The sequence below is a fragment of the Aotus nancymaae genome, unplaced genomic scaffold (genome assembly GCF_030222135.1).
Source record: "Aotus nancymaae isolate 86718 unplaced genomic scaffold, 86718_ANA_hifiasm-v0.15.2.pri h1tg000019l, whole genome shotgun sequence".
Lineage (NCBI taxonomy): Eukaryota > Metazoa > Chordata > Mammalia > Primates > Aotidae > Aotus > Aotus nancymaae.
In genome coordinates, this window is record NW_026988431.1 from 36,894,379 (window position 1) to 36,915,862 (window position 21,484).

The 21,484-nt window shown below is 37.3% G+C and overlaps 1 protein-coding gene across 9 annotated transcripts in view; it reads right to left on the minus strand.

Annotated features, from left to right (window-relative positions):
• The window catches only part of XRN1 (5'-3' exoribonuclease 1), a 137,867-nt gene that overhangs the window by 47,656 nt on the left and 68,727 nt on the right, over window positions 1-21,484 (minus strand). For all 9 annotated transcript variants that reach the window (XM_064378771.1, XM_064378767.1, XM_021669568.2 and 6 more), the window contains exons 28-32: window positions 16,498-16,554; window positions 16,233-16,365; window positions 11,028-11,097; window positions 8,104-8,311; window positions 5,986-6,081 (exon numbers count right to left, since the gene is read on the minus strand). In XM_064378771.1, coding sequence (XP_064234841.1) covers window positions 5,986-6,081; window positions 8,104-8,311; window positions 11,028-11,097; window positions 16,233-16,365; window positions 16,498-16,554 — 564 coding nt within the window. The remainder of the gene's footprint in view (window positions 1-5,985; window positions 6,082-8,103; window positions 8,312-11,027; window positions 11,098-16,232; window positions 16,366-16,497; window positions 16,555-21,484) is intronic.

A 21,484-nucleotide genomic window follows, 5' to 3' on the forward strand; every position in this document is an offset into this window, starting at 1 on the left:
CATCAGGCTAGGCTGCTTATTAATGCATATGCATTATATTTGGGATCACATAATTCTTAGGACATTTAAGAGATAAATCATGAGAGTGTTCAGCTGAAATAATGAAATAGTAAGACGGGTTGCATGTAGGAGATAATGAGAAAATACAATATCAAGTGGTTCTCAAGGAAAAAGCAGATTTTGACTGAGACCTAGGTTATTGGTAGTGACAGAAAAAAAGGGCATTATAAGAGGAAGGAACAAAAAGAACACATAACCCCAAATGGGAATCATCTGTGGGAAAGGGAAAGTAAAGAGACCAGTCTGACTGGAACAGACTATTATGTCCAGATAGTTGGATGTACATCATATAATTAGGTGGAGTTAGATTATAGAAGGCCTTAGACATTAGTTTGAGGAGTTGAAGCAGAAATCCAACCCTGGAGCTGTATATATTCTAGAGTACTACAGCAATACTATTTTGTGGCTGGAAAAGACCTCAGAGGTCATCTAAGTGAAATGCCTTCATTATATACATGAGGACACAGAAGCCTAGGGAAATAAGCCTCTCTGAGGAAAGAGTATTCCAGGCCGGGCACGGTGGCTCAAGCCTGTAATCCCAGCACTTTGGGAGGCCAAGCCGGGTGGATCATGAGGTCAAGAGATCGAGACCATCCTGGTCAACATGGTGAAACCCCGTCTCTACTAATACAAAAAATTAGCTGGGCATGGTGGCGCGTGCCTGTAATCCCAGCTACTCAGGAGGCTGAGGCAGGAGAATTGCCTGAACCCAGGAGGCGGAGGTTGCGGTGAGCTGAGATCGCGCCATTGCACTCCAGCCTGGGTAACAAGAGTGAAACTCCGCCTCAAAAAAAAAAAAAAAAAGTATTCCAGACAAATTCAAAGGCCCTATTGTAGGGACCATCCCTGGCATACTCAAGGAAGAAAAAGAAGGCCATTACTGCTGTAGCAAAAGGGTGAGTTATAGAAAATGTGACTAGAGAGGTGACACACTGATATTGTGTAGGACATTCCAGGCCATTATATAAGGACACTGGCTTTTACTCAGTGAAATAGGGTGAATTAGTGGAGGGTTTTGATCAGCAGAAGGACAGGATCTCTGACTTATGTTTTAATAGGATCACTCTGTCTGCTATCTTGAGAACAGACTGTAGAGGAGCCAGGATGGAAAGAGATTAGTAGACTACTAATCTCTTTGATGGTTACATCAAAGTTAGAGTTGGTATGAATTTGGACCAGGTAATGGAAGCCTGTGAGGAATGGTCCAATTCTAGACATATTTGGAAGAGATTTACAGATGGTAATGAATTGGATAAGAGGTTAAGAGATATAGGAAGGAGTAAAGGATGTGACTCTTAAGGTCTGAGTGAAAGGATGGAGTGGCTATTAACTGAGATGGGAATGACATCAGGTCAAGTAAGTTTGTCGGAGAAGAACAAGAGTTCAGTTTTGGACATGTAAGTCTGAGGTGTCTATTTAGTAATCAAGTGGAGACACAGAGTTGGACATTTGAGTGGAGATGCAGGGTTGTACATTTGAGTCTAAAGGTCATGGAGGACTTCCAAGCTGGAGACAGAAATTTGGGAGTCATCACGTATTTTTGTAGGTATGTATGTTTGTGTGTGTGTGTATATCTATCTTATCTATCTTAATCTATTTATCTGTCATCTATCTTTCTATAATCCATCTATCTATCTACTATCTATCTATCTATCTATCTATCTATCTATCTATCTATCTATCTATCTATCTATCTAATCTACCTATCTAAGGAAATGGGTATAGATAGAGAAGAAGTCCAATAATTTAGCCTTCGAGGATTCCATCATTAAAGAGCCCCAGAGATTAGGTGAAACTGACAAAGAAGATTGAGAAACAACAGCCAATGAAACAGGAAGAAAAACAGCAAAAGGTGGTATTCTAATGACAAGTGAAGAATGGATGACAAGGAGAACTGAGTGATCAACTGTATGAAATGCTGCTGATGAGTCAATTCAGATGGAAACTGAGACTTGATCACATGGTTTAGCACATGAAGGTCACTGGGAACCTTGAAAGGGCAGTTTCAGTACAGTGACGGGAATGAAAGACTGATGAGAGTGGGTTTAAGGCAGCAGGGGAGAGAAGCAGCTGTATAGGCAATTTTTTCAAAGAGTTTTGTTCTAAAAGGAAGCACTACTCTAAGTCCCTTCTTGCTTTTATCTATTTGTTCAACTTTTAAATCAATTCCTGCTCTTCCAATCTTTTACTGAGGACTGTTCCTCCAAATTCAACAACAGTTTTCTTTTCCTTTTTTGTCTTACTGCTTGACTAATGACTTTGACTCTTACCTCTCTGCTAAGTATTAACTAATCTATATCTCTGTTTGAACCTCAGTCAAGATTTAATCCAGTATCTGCAACTTTCTAGGACAGATATTATAGCTGGATACTCCATCATCACCTCAACCTCAAGGTTTCCCATTTTAGACAAGGCAGCATGAGAGAAAAAGAAAAATTTTTTTAAGTAAAAAAGAAAAAAGTCCCAGAATTGGCCTCACCTAAAGCCACTTATCTTACCCTTATTTCTAATACTACCATTCCTCAGGCATATAATCTAAAATGCTTATAGTCAAAAATTTTTGCTTTTTGACATTTTTACAAGGATATTATAAGTCATTCTATCATTCTACTTCTTCTCATTTTCTGCAACTGGACTTTAGATTGTCATCCTTGGCCTAAATTAACCTTCTAACTATGATTCTTGTTTCCTATCTTTTTCATGTCTAGTCCTTTATACATACTGCTGCCTGATTAATCTTTCTTGAAGACTCTTTAGTCTGTGTTGGCCCCAAGGCATAATTGGGCAAAGTATCTCTTGGGTATGAACTTATTTTATACCCTGAAGCAGTGTGGTACTGTAAGTACAGCACTGGACTCAGAATCGGGAAATCAGGTTTTGTGATTCAAGTAGTTTAAAACAGAAGAATTTATGTATAACCTAAAGAAAGCTTACAATAGCATACTGAGGAGCCCTATGTATCCTGTCACCCTAATTTTTTTTCTTTACTCTTTAGACTAAGTTATGACATATACACTAATTTTTTTTGTTTATTTTGCCATTTACATTTATTTTACCATTTATGTTTATATTTCCTTTGTAATTTTCTCCTCTTTATCTTAGATAATGCCACCATAACTGCAGGACATCAGAATAAATGAGGGTCTGAAGGTACTGGTTTATAAACTTGAACACTCCTTTTTTTTTTTCCCTGAGATGGTGTCCTGCTCAGTCACCCAGGCTGGAGTGCAGTGGCACAATCCTGACTCACCGCAACCTCCACCTCCTGGGTTCAAGTGATTCTCCTGCCTCAGCCTCCCCAGTAGCTGGGACTACACATGTGCACCATCACACCTGGCTGATTTTTTGTCTCTGTATAGAGACAGAGTTTCACACACTGGCCAGGCTGGTCTCGAACTCCTAACCTCAAGTAATCCTCCAGCCACAGCCTCCCAAAGTGCTGGGATTACAGGTGTGAGCCACCATGCCTGGCTGAACATTCCTTTTTGATCTAAGCTCAAAATGGAGGTAACTAACAAAACATGTAGTAGGAATGTATTCCTTTCTTCTTCCTTTCTTTGTCTGAGTCTCTATTCTTTTAGCAGTACTTTTTTCCTCTTCTTAATCTCTACCAAGGAATGTATATTTGCTCATTCATATTTAAGATAACCAACTACCAGCATAAAGTGACACATTCAAGTGGAAAAAAATAAGTTGTTAAATGAGATTAGTGTCATTGTTGAATTTAAAATATAGTTACTATGACTTTGTAAATTAAAAAAACCCTACAGCTGATTTAAAAGAAACATTATCTATACGCTAAACTCATTGGTCCAGAAGCTTTTATAGGTCTGAAAATAATTACGAAAATTCATGTTCACATGGAACCAGAAAAGAGCCCAGATAGCCAAGTCAATCTTAAGCAAAAAGAACAATGGGAGACATCACATTACCTAACTTCAAGTTACACTGTAAGTTTATATTACCATGTAACAAAAGTAGCATGGTACTGGTACAAAAGCAGACACACAGACCAATGGAACAGAATAGAGAACTCAGAAATAAAATGGTACACTTACAACCATCTGAGTTTTGACAGCGTCAACAAAAACAAGCAATGGGGTGAGGACTCCCTATACATGATGGGATAGCTGGCTAGCCATATGCAGAAGAATGAAACTGGACCCCTATCTTTCAGCATATACAAAAATTAACTCAAGATGGATTAAAGAATTAAAATATAAGTCCTAAAACTGTAAGAATCCTAGAAGAAAACCTAAGAAATACCACTCAGAATGCTGGCCTCGAGAAGGAATGTATGACTAAGTCCTCAAAAGCAATTGCAACAAAAACAAAAATTTACTAGTAGGACCTACTTAATCTAAAGAGTTTCTGCTCACTAAAAAAAGATCACCAGAGTAAATACACAACCTACAGAATGGGATATTCACAAACTGTGCATCTGACAAAGGTCTAATATCAAGAATCTATAAGAAACTTAATTCAACAAGCAAAAAAAAAAATAACGCCACTTAAAAATGGGCACAAGATGCTCACTTCAGCAGCACATATACTAAAATTGGAATGATACAGAGAAGAGTTACAAAATCTTAAGAAAATTTATCTTTTAATTTAAAAAATTGAAAAAAAATGGGCAAAAGACATGAATAGATACTCTGCAAAAGAAGACATATAAGTGGCCAACAAACATATGAAAAAAACGTTCAACATCATTAATCATCAGAGAAATGCAAATCAAAACCACCAGGAGATACCATCTCACACTAGTCAAAATGGCTGTCAAAAAGTAACAGATGCTGGTGAGGCTGCAGAAAAAAGGGAATGCTATAAATTCTTGGTAAAAATGTAAATTAGTTCAGCCACTGTAGACAGTAGTTTAGAGATTTCTCAAAGAACTTAAAACAGAACTTACCATTTGACCCAATAATCCCACTGTTGCATATATAACCCAGGGAAAATAAACCATTCTTCCAAAAAGACACATACCCACATATATTCATTGCATTTGCTATTCACAATAGCAAAGACATGGAATCAACCTAAGTGCTCATCAATGGTGGATAAAATTGATTGATGGATTGACTGATTGATTTAGAGTCTTGCTCTGTCGCCTAGGCTGGAGTGAAGCGGGGTGATTTTGGCTCACTGCAACCTTTGCCTCCCAAGTTCAAGCAATTCTCATGCCTCACCCTCCCAAGTAGCTGGGATTACAAATGTGCACCACCATGCCTGGCTAAGTTTTGTATTTTCAGTAGAGATGGGATTTCACCATGTTGGCCAGGCTGGTCTTTAACTCCTGACCTCCTGACCTCCAATGATCCATCCACCTCAGCCTCTCAAGGTGCTGGGATTACAGGTGTGAGCCAGGGTGCCTGGCCCAGAATTTTAAAAATGTGGTATATGTATAGCACAGAATATATACTATGAATACTATGCAGTCATAAAAAAAGAATGAAATAATGTCCTTTGCAGCAACATGTGTGGAACTGAAGGCCATCATGCTAAGTGAATGCAAATGGGAACAGAAAACCAAATACTACATAGTTCTCACTTATAAGTGGGAGCTATGCATTGGGTACACATGGTCATAAAGATGGGAATAACAGACACTAGGGGTTACTAGATGGGCGGGGGAAGGGCTGAAAAACCACCTGTTGGGTGCTATGCTCACTGTCTAGGTGACAGGATCATTTGAACCCTAAAACTCAGTGTCACACAGTATATTCACGTAACAAACCTGTACATGTATTCCCTGAATCTAAAATAAAGTTGAAATTATAGTTAAAAAAAAAGAAATTCATGATCAAAATTTTCATTTCCTATTTTATGAGATTTCATAGAAAAATAATCATTGCAGTCTTAAAAGAAAAATATAAAAATATATTTTCTTTAAATTAATTGTCCATCAAAACAAGGAATACTAACCTTCTCTTGTATAGTTGGCTGAAAGTATTGCATCTTTCCAGATCCCTGTAAGGACTGCCAAATGTTGCAAAATTCATCATCATCTTTAGTAGGTACCTAGCAAAGTACAAACAATTTCTTAAGGAAATAGGAAGAAATAAAAATACATATTAAAAATCAAATAATTTATTTATTAATGTTATTCAGGGTAGAAAGGACATTAAACTAACTTTTTTTTTTTTTTTTTTTTTTGAGACAGAGTTTCACTCTTGTTACCCAGGCTGGAGTGCGTGCAATGGCGCGATCTCAGCTCACCGCAACCTCCGCCTCCTGGGTTCAGGCAATTCTCCTGCCTCAGCCTCCTGAGTAGCTGGGATTACAGGCACGCGCCACCATGCCCAGCTAATTTTTTGTATTTTTAGTAGAGACGGGGTTTCACCATGTTGACCAGGATGGTCTCGATCTCTTGACCTCGTGATCCACCCGCCTCGGCCTCCCAAAGTGCTGGGATTACAGGCGTGAGCCACCACGCCCGGCCTCTTTTTTTTTTTTTTGACTCAATGTCTTGCTCATGTTGCCCAGGCTGGGGACCTGTGGTGGGGTCATAGGTCACTGTAACCTTGAATTCCTGGCTCAATCCTCAGCCTCCTATGGAGCTAGGACTACAAGTGTGTACCACCATGCTCAACTAATTTTTTTTTTCCTCCTAGGGATGAGTTGCTACGTTTTGCTGTGTGACTGGTCTTGAACTCTTGCCTCAAGCAGTCCTCCTACCTTAGCATCCCAGAGTGTTGGGGTTACAGACATGAGCTACTACATCCACCCCTAAACTAACTTTTATTATCTGAAATCTCTTAGTTCCTTTTTTTCCAAAGCTCAGCATAGTAATCACAAAAGTATTCTATGAGAGTGAAACCGTTCTTCTTTATATGCAATTGGTTTTGAATGGTTTTATTTAATGAAAAGTATTTAAAGCATAACGAACATTATAAAAGATTTTACTGAATAAGTATCACCACCAACAGATTTTCTTTAGTCTTCTAATGTACTAAAATACATTATCTCACTCAAATTAACACCTAAAAATTTTATTTAAAAAATCTTCACTGAGCCGGGCACGGTGGCTCACGCCTGTAATCCCAGCACTTTGGGAGGCCGAGGTGGGTGGATCACGAGGTCAAGAGATCAAGACCATCCTGGTCATGGTGGCGCGTGCCTGTAATCCCAGCTACTCAGGAGGCTGAGGCAGGAGAATTGCTTGAACGCAGGAGGCGGAGGTTGCAGTGAGCCAAGATCGCGCCATTGCACTCCAGCCTGGGTAACAAGAGCGAAACTCTGTCTCAAAAAAAAAAAAAATCTTCACTTTACACAAAATAATTTAATAAATTTAAATATCAACTATTACTTAAGATTAAAACGCTAGAAAAATAGGCACCAAATTTTGACAGTGGTTACCTATGAGATTTGAGAGGACTTCTGCTTGTGTTTCCTTTATCATCATCTACTTATCTGTGTTTTCCAATCGGTCTATAATAAACAGGTATCATTTGGGTTAAAAAATGTACTTAATAAGCATGAGATTTGGGGCCATGGAATTAAATAAAATGTCTCACACAAGACAACTCAATTTTTGTTCCCAGAAAGAGGAAATAAAGGAAATCACCCATAAATTGTCTGGTAGAAACTTGAAAATTGTTTTTGATAAATGTGATATAATCATTTCCCTTTTATCTTTCAAATGTATGCTATTTATAGTAGATAGCATGGACATTTGTATTACATAAGAAAAAAATTAAATGTTAACTTGAAAAGTAAACATATAAAGAGAAAATATGGACATTCTCAAGTTCCCATGTAAACATATTTTTTTTCCTTTAATACCAACTGTTATTTTACAGCAGAGGTAGAATGCTATTGATAGCTTTCTTTATTAGCCTAGTATCTTAAATCTGGAATTGACCTGAACCAAAATCTTTGACACTTGATCTTAGCCAAAAGGCTGAGAAGCGATGACCTGAACCAAAATCTTTTAAATAAAAAAGGGAAGCTAAGTTAAATTAGGTTTACATTTACAAAGTCTGCTGTGATTTGTGATTTGTAAAAGGGGTAGAGGATAAGTTGGAAGACTGAGAGTCTTACATGAGTAGGAACAAAAAGTGACTGAGGGGAATGGTTGAGGCCTCCCAAATGCCCAGTAGAAACTGATGAATTTGAGCTATAGTGATGCACAGCTGGCTGTGGTTTCACGATGGCTGTCAACTTCTGATTTCCAGTTTCAGAGCGACTCCCGTGAGAAATGTTCACCAAGGCACTTGTTGGCAGTCGATAACCTCTACCAGGTGAGCATCTGAAAGTAAAAAGTTCTATCAGGGTTGGAAGGAAAACAATACTAAATGTGTTAGGGAGAAGAGTCAAATAACTTTTGGTAGACAATCCATCATCAGCATTAGTAAACACTACTTTTTAATTCAGTAGAGGAACCACAAATCACAGAAATATCTCAATTTATAAGATGATAGATTTCTAAAAAGTTTCCTAAGAGGACATTTGGTATTTACTAAGTAGAGAAAACCCAACTATGTTCTAGGGGTGTGTGCTGATTTTTTCTTAAGAAGCTTGTGTTTTAATTGCTGAATACAACTGAAAATTTATGAATTAAATATTAATCTTTTTTTTTTTTAAGAGATGAGATCTTGCTCTGTCACTCAGGCTGGAGTACAATATCCTAGCTAACTGCAGTGTCAAACTCCCATACTCAAGCAGTCTTCCCATCTCTGCCTCCTGTGTAAATGAGAGCACAGGTGCATGGCACTAAGCCTGGCATGCTTTTATATTTGTTTTAAGAGACAGGGTCTCACTATGTTGCCAGGCTGGTTTTGAACTCCTGGACTCAAGTAATTCTGTAATCCCAAAGTGCTGGGGTTACAGATGTGAGCCACCATGCCCAGCCTCAAACTTCTTAAAGAAAACTGTGGAGCCGGGCATGGTAGCTCACACCCGTAATCTCAGCACTTGGGAGGTCGAGGCAGGCAGATCACTTGAGGTCACACATTTGAGACCAGCCTAGCAAACATGGTGAAACTCTGTCTGTACTAAAAATACTAAAAAATTAGCTGGGCTTGGTGGTGCATACCTGTAATCCTAGCTATCTGGGAGGCTGACGCAGGAGAATTGCTTAAACATGGGAGATGGAGGCTGCAGTGAGCTGAGGCTTCACCACTGCACTCCAGACTGGGCAACAGAGCAAGACTCTGTCTCAAAAACAAACAAACAAACAAACAAAAAACAACTGTGGTTTGCATAGTCTAAGTTATGAAAGCTCAGGAGTACAGAACCATTCTCAGTGTGGCTCTTCCTAAGCAACAGGGTAAATGTTAGATTTGATCTCATTTGTCTATTGGTCAACTGTGGAGTCCAGCCCCTTTTTCCTCATTTTCTCATCTTAAAGTTCCAGGCCTGTATCTGGAAAGGCTTAAGGGACAAGTATTTGTCATTTCCATCTTTCATGGCCTTGATAAAAGTATAAGATATTAAAGAAACCTTCTCTTGTTTTTAACTCTATCACCTAATTTTTTTCTCTTTCAGAGTGTAATTTTCTTACACTGAAAGTGGAAAAATAGGGGTCTATTAGAAACCTTTGTAAGTTCAAGGTTGCTAGGAAGTATCTATTTTCATGAGAACTAAATTTACTAAAGATTCTGCATTACAGAAATGAATATACTGAAGGCAGGTAATCCTTTACTCAGCTCTCTATCGGTCAAGAAATTTGCTGTTCTTTACTAGGAGAGGGGGGAAAAAGACACTGAAGAAAAAAAAACCACAAAAATTATTTAAAATATGTCTTGAAAAGTTAGTGAATCAAAGGTATTGGTAATCAAACATTTTCATGAAAAATAAAATCAGACAGGAGATCTAGATTCTGCTGCTGTATGTGAAGAGCGCAGACAGGAAAGTCTTTGAGTAACAAGCATATCTAAACTGCAAAACAACGATAATAGCATCCTGAAGGTGACTACTTGGTATAACAGCTGAATACTGTGATTTCATGCAAGGAGGTTAAAGAAGAGTAATTTTTAACTTTAATTACTAATTTATCAAAATAGAGGAGAAAAAGAAACTAAGCTAAATTCAATTCAGTTTTCCAGCTGGCTTTTAGAAAGCAGAAAACTAAAAAAGATTTCATTTCATCCTCACAGTAACCTAGTGAAGTATGTATGTATCTTCACTACAGATGAGGAAATTGAGGGTCAGACACTTAACTAACCTACCCAAGATAATAAAATGTTTAAGTGAGAGAGTTTACACCATGGTGCCTCTTGTTTCATCATGATCATTGTTCCTAAAACTTTAAACTATTAGCACTTTCCCCCTCAAATACTCATCTCTTCTATGCTAAATTAAACCAATCTAACCCTCTTCCTTTAAACCTCCTAACTTCCAGTTAACTTTCTCCTTTTCCTTATAGTCAAACTTCTCAAGTGTTGCCTCAGTTTCCTGCCTTCATTACTACATCTGCCATTCACTTCTCAAATCACACTAATCTCTCTTGAGTACCTATAACTTCACTAAAATTGGCGACAAAGACATACATGTCGCTAATTTCAAAGGACATTTCTATTCCTCAAGTTATGTAGCCCTAATATCATTGTTTACATATGCTATTCCCTCTTCCTGTGCACACATCATTATTCCCCCCTTTTTTGCCTGGTTTAGCTATTATTCATTCTTCAAGTTCTATCTTAAATATCACTTCCTCAAGGAGGCCTTTCTGTTACTTGCAGGACAGGTCATACTTTTCATAGAAACCTGTACTTCTTCCTAGTATTTGCCATATTTTAATTAAATAATTAATATTGTAATCAGTTGCTCAATTACCTTCCTCACTAAAATGAAAGCTCTGTGAGGGTAGAAAGCATGTCTGTCTTATTCAATGCTAAATCCCTAGTAGCAAGTATGTCTTACACATACCATGAACTGAAATTGTAAACAAATAAAAAGTAATGTAAAGTCATTGGCCACATGAACATATTCACAAAGGGCAATTATCATTGGAAAATACAAACCTTATTGTTAAGCCTCCAGGAAATTCTTCATCAAATAATACTTCAAATAGTACATCAGCTTCTCTAATAGCTGTTAAAACAGAAAGAGAAAAAGAGACACTAAAAAATCATATGATGAAAAATCAGCAGATTAAATTTTTGGAGTGTTTGGAAGTATTTATTTTAAAAATTCTCGATATCACATAAAATATTCAGGATATGAAGAGTGGCATATTAACATAAGGAACATTATATAAGCTAAGAAACAGAATACCAATGCCTTAGAGGATCATTATGTCCCAATTCCCAACTACTCCTTTTCTTTATAAAAGAAAAGAAATGGTTTCTTTGTAACCATTATCTTCACTTTGGCAGTTATGATTCCTTATGTTTCTTCATACTTCTACTACATATATATGTATAGGTGAATAATACATAATATTATTTTGCAAGTTTTGAAACACATACCTATCACAGAGAATATATTATTTTGCAACTTATTTTTATTTCATTCAACATTATATTTGTTTTTTTTTTTTTTTTTTAAGACGGGGTTTCACCATGTTTGTCAGGCTGGTCTTGAACTCCTGACCTCAGGTGATCCACCCGCCTTGGCCTCCAAAGTGCTTGGATTACAGGCATGAGCCACCACGCCCAACCTCAACATTATATTTGTGAGATTCAACCATGTAAACGTGTTCATTCAGTTTTCTGGATATACAGTATCCCATGTATGGGTATACAGTAATTTATCCATTCTCCTGCAGACAAACATTTAGGTGATTTCTACCTTTTGCTATTATAAACAATGCTACAATGAACATGCAAATGTGTCTTTTATGCAGGTGAATGTTCTCTAGGTCAAAAGTGAAACTGCTGGGTCTTAGGACATGTACTTTTTAAAAAAAAACAGCCTGAGGTATAATTAACATATGATATGCTGCATGTATTTGAAGTATACAAGTTAATGAGTTTTAACATACATAATTAACCATGAAGCCATGATAAATAGGATAATCACTTCCAAACTTTCCATGTCCTTTTGTAATCCAAATCCTCCTAATCTAGGCAACAACTAAAACTCTGCTATCACCATAGGTTACTTCACATTTGCAGAATTTTATGTAAATGAAATAATGTAATGTGTATTCCTCACTTGTCTGGCTTCTTTGAGCATAATTATTTTGAGTCACCCATGTTGTGTGTATCAGTAGTTGTTTCTTTTTTTTATAGCTCAGAAGTATTTCACTGCATAAATATCCAAGAATTTGTTTATCCATTTATCTGTCGATGGGGATTTAGATTATTTCTAGTTTTTGGTTATTACATATAAAGCTGCTATGAAGATTCATGAACAAGGCTTTATGAGGATTTAAGCCCTCATTTCTCTTGGGTAAATACCCACCCATGAATGGGATGGCTGGGACCTATGCTACATGTTTAACTTTTTAAGAACTTACCTTCATCATGATAACCCATCAATGAGGGGGAGAAAAAAAAGAACCCACTAAACTACTTTCTAAAGTGGTTTTATCTTTTACATTACCACTGGCAATATAGGAGAGTTCTAGCTGCCCTATCTCATTGCCAACACTTGGTATAATCACTCTTTTTAATTTAAGTCATTCTATTCTGTATGTGGTAATATCTTATTTGGTTTTAATTTGTTATTTCCCTAACAACAAATGATGTTGAAATCTTTCATGTGCTTATTTGCCATCCATATATCTTCTGTGGTAAAATATCTGTCCAGCTATTTTGATCATTTTAAAAACTAGGTTGTTTGATTTATTAAGTTGTAAAAAACTTTTATGTAGTCTAAATAAAAGCATTTTATTGGATTTATGTTTTGCTAATATTTTCCTCTTCATTTCTGTAATGGTGCCTTTTGAAGAGTGGCTTCTTTTTTTTAATTTTGATGAAGTCTAACGTAGCAATTTTCTTTTCCTTTCTTTTCTTTTTCCTTTTTTTTTTTTGTTTTTGAGACAGAGTCTTGCTCTGTTGCCTAGGCTGGAGTGCAGTGGTGTGATCTCATTTCACTGCAACCTCCACCTCCTGGGTTCAAGCAATTCTCCTGCCTCAGCCTCCCAAGTAGCTGGGATTGTAGGCACCCACCACCACATCTGGCTAATTTTTGTATTTTTAGTAGAGACGGGGTTTCATCATGTTGGCCAGGCTGTTCTCAAACTCCTGACTTCAAGTGATCCACCCTCCTTGGCCTCCCAAAGTGTTGGGATCACAGGCATGAGCCACTGTGCCCAGCCTTTTTATTTTTCTTTTCTTCTTTTCTTTTTCCTTCCCTCCTTCTGTCCCTCCCCTATCCTTTTTCTTTTCTTTTTTCCTCCCTCCCTCCATCCCCTGGCCTATTCTTTTCTTCTTTTCTTTTTTCCTCCCTCCCTCCATCCCCTGGCCAATTCTTTTCTTCTTTTTTCTCTTCTTCCCTTCTTTTCTTTCTTGCTTCCCTTCTTCCTTCCCTTCCTTCCTTCTGTCTCTCTCCTCTCTCTTTTTTTTGAAAGGGTCTCACTCCGTCACCCAGGAAGGAGTGTAATCATGGATCACTGCATCCTTGATTTCCTGGGCTCAAGTGATTCTCCCACCTCAGCCTCCTGATTAGCTAGGATTATAGGTGCACAACACCATGCCTAGCTAATTAAAAAAAATTTTTATTTTAAAGAAAGAGTTTCTCTTTGTTACCCAGGCTAGTTTCAAACTCCCGGGCTCAAGCAATCCACCTGTCTTGGCCTCCCAAAGTGTTGGTATCATAGGTGTGAGCCATTGTGCCCAGCTGGCAATTTTCTTTCAGACTCTCTGTGTGTTATTTAAAATATCTTTACCAAATTCTAGGTTATTAAGATTTTCTCCTAAAAGTTCTAAAATTTTAGCTCTTAAATTTAGTCTTTGATGCACTTTGAGCTAATTTTTACAGAGGATGTAAGGTAAAGGGTTGTGGCCTATTTTTTTGCATATGGTATCTAATTGTTCCAATGCCATTTTTTTTTATTTTACACTAAACAAACCCTCAATGTATCCAGCACGATTTTTACACTAATTTACATGTTTTTTCTTATTGCTCACCACTATACTAATGAGGACAGCACCACTTATTAAAGACATTATCCCTTCATCAAATTATTCTGGCACGTTTGTTGTAAAATCAATTGACCATGTAGGTATGGGTCTATTTCAGGACTCTAATTATATTCCATTGATCTATATGTCTATCTTTATACTAATTCACATTGTTTTTCATTACTCTAGCTTTGTAAAGTTTTGAAATCAGGTCGGGTAAATTCTCCAAATTTGTCCTTTTTCAAATTTTTCTGGTTAGTCTAGAGCCTCTGCTTTATTTTACAACCAGCTTATCAATTTCTACAAAACTGGCTACTGGGATTTTGATCGAGATTTCTTTGACTCTATAAATCAAAGCAACTGATTTCATTGACATTTTAACAACAGTGAGTCTTCTAAAAAATGAGAAAACAAAATTAGGGAAGAAAATTCTTTTACGTGGGCAGTAAGATCCAAAGAGGATCTACAGATGGAAAATGTACAGAACCACAGTTCAAATTTAGGTAGGATTCAGGGGAAGGAGTTCAAATCCCAGCTCTGCCACTTATCTATGTGAACACAGGAAGGTTACCTAACCTCTCAGGTGAGAAAATAACACTCACTCCTTGGGTGATAGTGAGGGTTAAATGCAAAATGTGTTAGTGCCTGGCACATTGCTGGCACTAATTAAGCAGTTCTCTTTGGCTAGTGGCCTGCTTGTTCTTCCTACTTTTGGGATGGTGAGACCAAGAGGTTGGGTGCCTGTGATATATATAAAGAGTGTTGCCAGCACACTGACCCCTGCATGCATGATGCTGCTTCATGCTGGCACTGACTTTTTCTGAATCTATGCTATAAAGCTGGTTATTCCAGGAATATCTCTGGGGGCACATTCAGATATTTAGCTGCTGCTTCCTTTTTTCTTCCTCCTTCTCCTTTTTTTTTTTGGTGGTTAAAAAACCATCAAACGGCTGGGTGTGGTGGCTTATGCCTGTAATCCCAGGACTTTGGGAGGCTGAGGCAGGTAGATCACGAGGTCAGAAGTTTGAGACCAGGCTGGCCAACATGGTGAAACCCCATCTCTACTAAAAAATATACAAAAATTACCCAGGTGTGGTGGTGTGCACCTGTAATCCCAGCTACTCAGGAGGCTGAGGCAGGAGAATCACTTGAACCTGAGAGGCAGAGGTTGTAGTGAGGTGAGATCGCGCCATTGCACTCCAGCCTGGGCAACAGAGTGAGACTCTGTCTCAAAAAAAAAAAAAAACATGAAGTTCACCATCTTAGCCACATTTAAGTGTATGGTACAGAAGTGTGAACCGTATGCACACTGTTGTGCAACAGATAGATAGGTCTGTTTTACATATGTGATTTAGTTGTATTCGTAAAGTCCAAATTAATAATACGCACGTTCAATTTTTAAATCTTTTTTTTTTTGAAATGGAGTCTTGTTCTGTTGCCCAGGCTGGATGGAATGCAATGGTGTGATCTCAGCTCACTGTAACCTCCGCCTCCTGGGTTCAAGTGATTCTCCTGCCTCAGCCTCCTCAGTAGCTGGGACTACAGGTGTGTGCCACCACAGCTGGCAAAGTTTTGTATTTTTAGTAGACACTGGATTTCACCATGTCGGTCAGGCTGGTCTCAAACTCCTGACCTTGTGATCTGCCCACCTAGGCCTCCCAAAGTGCCGAGATTACAGGCGTGAGCCACTGAGCCCGGCAATTTTCAAATCTTTTAACTGTAGCTAACGTAATATAAGTTTATTTATTTTCAGAAACTAAGTGATTACAATGAAAATAAAGACAAAGCTCTGAACAAGATTAGACAAATGTTTAACTCGGGAGAAACAATGAAAATTCTCTATCAGTTTCATGAAAACATGAATGCTCACCAAGATCTTATGTAATTTTAATGTCATATAAACTACTAAATTCTCAGCAGCCCCTTCTCGATTTCTCCATCTTTTAATCTCTTTCCAGATGATTATATAATAAAAAAGAAGCGATTTTTTTTTTCTCTGAAAAGCATAACCTAAAAGAATTTTAACTAAAACATAAAAAGATTTAGTTTGTTCCTGATTTACAGTCACTTTCTGCTTGGATATAAAAAAGAGACAAGCCTGTGTATTACTTTACAATATAAATTAATTTGAAGACGTGTCAAGTATTAAGATATTACCTCCTTTTATTCCTATGATGGTGCCTCGAAGGCCAACTGGAACTGAGAAGTTTTCTCTCACATTTACAACACGGTCAAAAAGACGAAATTCTGCATCCCGATCAGGAATGACTCCATGTTGCTGTTCTAAAGGCTGAAGAGAAGAAACCTATTAATTCTAATTTTAAAAAAAATGTTTTCCTACTAATATTCTGAGAACATTTTTGTTCCTTTCATGCATTCAAAATGAAAGCAACAACTCTGAATTCTGTGACAGGGAACTTACTCTGTATAGTAAATGGGGCTTCACTGTTACTCGCACTTTCTTATTATTCTTTCTTTGCTGAGGAAAAAGAAAAACTGTTAAATATTTTTAAAATATAAAATTTTAAAATCACTCAACTACTCACTATTTCCACATGGCTGAATTTTAAAAAGCCAAATGAAGTGATTAATTTTTAAAATATTTAAAGCTCTGCAGCTGCAGCAAGGAGAAAGAAAATAAACACATATAAAATGCCTACAGCTTAAATTATTATTTTAAAACTTTTTAAAGTAAAATTTTTTGTTGAAGTGTAAGACAGCATGGGGATGAAAACGAAAAATTGTAAGTATGTAGACCAATGAACTTTTGTAGTATATCTGTGTATAACTATGCCTGGTTCAACAAACAACACTGCTAAACACAACATAAGAAATCCTTTCCATCTCCTTCCAGTTCCTAAAGTAACCTTACTTCTAACACAAAAAATTTTAATTGTCTGTTTTGGACTTTGTATAAATGCTATCCTATTCAAATGCCTTTTTTATAGCTACAAAAAGAATTACACACAATGGCCAATAAAGATTTATATACTTTTAAAAAGTATCAATTACAGATCTATGACCATACCATGAATTTTGTTGCCACTTGTAAACTATGGTGGCATTCATTTGACAAAACCCTTTGCTTTGAATTTATTTAACACTTGATATTAGAATCTTTTCATTATCTAAAAAATGCTGGAAGAAGACTTTTCTCCTATCTTTGCTACTTGCTAGTTCTGTGAATCACACTTAACTACTTTAGGCATCAGCTTCCTTCCATCTGTAAGATGGAAATATTATCTGTTCTAGCTAACAAAACATGAGAATAATTTATATCCTTTACAATTCATAAACTACTATTCATACTAAAAAATTTGAAGTTAATGTTTACCCAATTTAAAAAATTGGGTAATTATATGGCAGTCACCTCTCTTTAGAACAGTTTATAATTAAACAGCAGTTTATAATTAAACAGCAGTTTAATTATATGGCAGTCACCTCCCTTTAGAACACAGCTTATGAGAATAAGTATAAAGGGACGCAGACCGAACCCACGCTATAGAGTCCATAAACTATAAGGTTCATATCTTTATATACTATAAAATGCTCAAGCCTTTAAACAGTATCTATTTTTTTTGTTATGACACATTTCATTTATTCTTTCAATAAATATTTACCGAGTTCCATTTGTGTGCTATAAGTTGATTAATCTAGGTGCTGGGGATAAAGCAGTGATCTGTTCTCTCATTCTAGTTGAGGGAGATATATAAGACACAAAATAAGGAAGATATATAGCATGTTAGAAGGTAAAAAGCCTAGAGAAAAATGAAGCAGTTAAGGAGGATAGCAGTAGGTGGGGGAGATATTACAATTTTAATTGAGTGAACAGTGAAGGCCTTATTGACAAAGTGTCTATGCTCTCAGCCCATAGCAGACTAGATTCACTAAAAGACTACAAGAGCAAAAGGAAAGACTATGAATATTTAAAGGAACTTTATAAAGCAGGCACAAGAACTGTGCCTGGAGTATTGCATATCAACAAATAACCCATATGCTCTAAGACATTCTTAGGCATTATTACACTATGGCATTGATTAGAGAACATGGGTATCAAAACTGGTTCATTAGGCAAATGAATAAGCTGGGTAATGTTCATAATAGGCCCCAACCCATACCTAATGTATGAGAAGTTTGGGAACTGGCTACTCAAGATGTGATCACCTAGGAGCTTATTAGAAATGCAGAATCTTGGCACTGTGGCTCATGCCTGTAATCCCAGCACTTCAAAAGGCTGAGACAGGAGTTCAAGACCAGACTGACTAACATGGAGAAACCCTGTCTCTACTAAAAATACAAAATTAGCCCAGCGTGGTGGCGCATGTCTGTAGTCCCAGTAACTTGGGATGCTGAGGCAGGAGAATTGCTTGAACCCAGGAGATGGAGGGTGTGGTGAGCTGAGATTGTGCCATTGCACTCCAGCCTGGGCAACAAGGTAAACTCCATTTCAAAAGAAAAAAAAAAAAGAAATGAAGAATTTCAAGTCACACCCTAGACCTACTGAATCATAACTATATTTTAACAAAATTTTCTGGTGATTTGTTTGTATCCGAAAGTTTGAGAAGCACTGTCTAGAGGTGGAACCCAGAATTGTGTTTTTAAAAAGTTCTGCTGGTAATTTTGATAATTAGCTGAGTTTGGAAACCATGTTCCAACAAGAAAACTGTTTTTTTTCTTTTTTTTGAGACAAGGTCTCACTCTGTTGCCCAGGCCAGAGTGCAGTGATGTGATCATGGCTCACTGCAGCCTCAAACTCCCTAGCTCATATGATCCTCCTGCCTTGGCCTCCTGAGTAGCTGGGACCAGAGGCGTGTGCCACCATGCCTGGTTAATTTTTTTATTTTTTTCTAGAGATGTTGCTCAGGGGTCTCAAACTCCTGGGCTTAAGTGATCCTCCCATCTCCCAAAGTGCTGGGGTTACAGCTGTGAGTCACTGTGCCCAGCCAAATACTAATACTTTTAATGCTGATCCTGCATTACTAAGAAAAGTTTAAATTATCTTGAGAATTGTTGTGTTTATGTTTTAGTTTTTTCCCCTTCTTTTATTGCCCTAGTAACATAATACTGAAAGCAAAAAAGTCACTCATAACTGCACCTCCATGACACATTAACATGTTTAAGAAAATTTGTCTTAGAGAGATCCAAGATGGCTGATCACTAGCAGCTCGGGCTTGTAGTTCCCAGTGAAAGCGCAGAGAATGAGAGGACACCACACTTTCAGATGAATATTTGTTGCTCACGGACAAGGAGATTCCCAGCAGAGGAGCCCCACGTGTCGCCAGGGCAACTTCTGTGGCTGGCGCAGCGGTTTTGCTGGTGCCTTAGCGCGCCAGTTTTTGGTGCAGAGTCCGGAGACTCCCGGGCAGAAAAGCACCATCAATCTTAACACCGCTATTTTGGCCGGCACAGTGGATTGCTCAGATTTCGGCGCTGGGAATCAACAAGTTGGACGTCTGCTCAGAGACCTACTTAGAAAGTTGGTAATTACAAAGACAACAGACGGATAAATATATAATGAAGGGAAGAAATCATCCTAAAAAGGCAGAGAATACTCAAAATCAGAATGCCTCTCCCTCTACAGGGGATCTCAGTTCCTCATCAGTAACGGAACAAGGCTTAATGGAGAACGAGTGTGTTCCAATAACAGAAGCAGGTTTCAAAACGTGGGTGATAAGAAACTTCTGTGAATTAAAAGAATTTGTTCTAACCCAATGCAAAGAAACTAAGAACCTTGAAAAAAAGTTTGACGAAATACTAACGAGAATGGACAATTTAGAGAGGAATATAAGTGAATTGATGGAGCTGAAAAACACAACACGAGAACTTCGCGAAGTATGCACAAGTTTAAACAGTCGAATTGATCAAGCAGAAGAAAGGATATCAGATGTCGAGGACCAGCTCAGTGAAATGAAACGAGAAGACAAGATTGGAGAAAAAAGGATGAAAAGGAATGAGCAAAGTCTCCAGGAAATATGGGACTATGTGAAAAGACCTAATCTACGTTTGATAGGTGTACCTGAATGTGATGAAGAGAATGAATCCAAGTTGGAAAATACTCTTCAGGATATCATTCAGGAAAACTTTCCCAACCTGGCAAGGCAGGGTAATATTCAACTCCAGGTGATACAGAGAACACCACAAAGATATTCTTCAAGAAGACCAACCCCAAGGCACATAATTGCCAGATTTATTAGGGTTGAAATGAAGGAGAAAATACTAAGGGCAGCCAGAGAGAAAGGTCAAGTTAACCATAAAGGGAAACCTACCAGACTTACAGCAGATCTCTCAGCAGAAACCCTACAAGCCAGAAAAGAGTGGGGACCAATATTTAACATCCTTAAAGAAAAGAACTTTCAACCCAGAATTTCCTATCCAGCCAAACTAAGCTTTATAATCGAAGGAAAAATTAAACCTTTTGCGAACAAACAAGTACTTAGAGAGTTCACCACCACCAGGCCTGCTTTACAAGAGCTTCTGAAAGAAGCACTATACATATAAAGGAACAACCAATATCAGCCTTTCCAAAAATATATCAAAAAGAAAAGAACATTAACACAACGAAAAATTTACACTAACTAATGGGCAAAACAGCCAGCTAGCATCAAATGCCAGTATTAAAGTTATATATATTCTAATCAGATAAAAAGCCAAAACCCATTGGTATGCTGCATCCAGACCCATCTCACATGCAATGATACACAAAGACTCAAAACAAAGAGAAGGAGGAAGATTTATCAACCAATCAGAGAGTAAAAATAAACAAATAAATAAAAGCAGGAGATGCAATTCTCGCCTCTGATAAAGTAGACTTTAAAGCAACAAAGAGCAAAAGAGGCAAAGAAGGACATTACATTAAGGCAAAAAGATCAATGTAACAAGAAGAACTAACGATTTTATAGATCAACGAGACAGAAAATTAACAAGGACATCCAGGACTTGAACTCAGACCTGGAACAAGTAAACTTAATAAATATTTATAGAACTCTCCACTTCAAATACATAAAACATACATTACCACCTCACACCTATTCCATAAGTGACTACATAATTGGAAGTAAATCACTCCTCAGTAATCTCATAGCATTTCATAGGTTTAAATGAAATATTGGTTGGCTGCTCGTTTGTTATTTTCTTCCCTTATTCCTTCCTGTTTACATCAAGTATAATTATTGGTATAAAAGAGGTTTTCAATACCCATTACTAAACTACATTCTAGCCTGGGCAAGAAAGCAATACTCCCATTCTCTCTCTCTCTTTCTCTTCCTTTTTCTTCCTCTTCTTTATTCTTTTTCCTTCTTTCTTTCTTCCTTTCTTTCAAAAAAAAAAAAAGAAAATTTGTCTTATCTATATGCACATATATTTTAAAAATTATAGTAATCAAAAGAATAGACTAAAACTTCGTATATGTA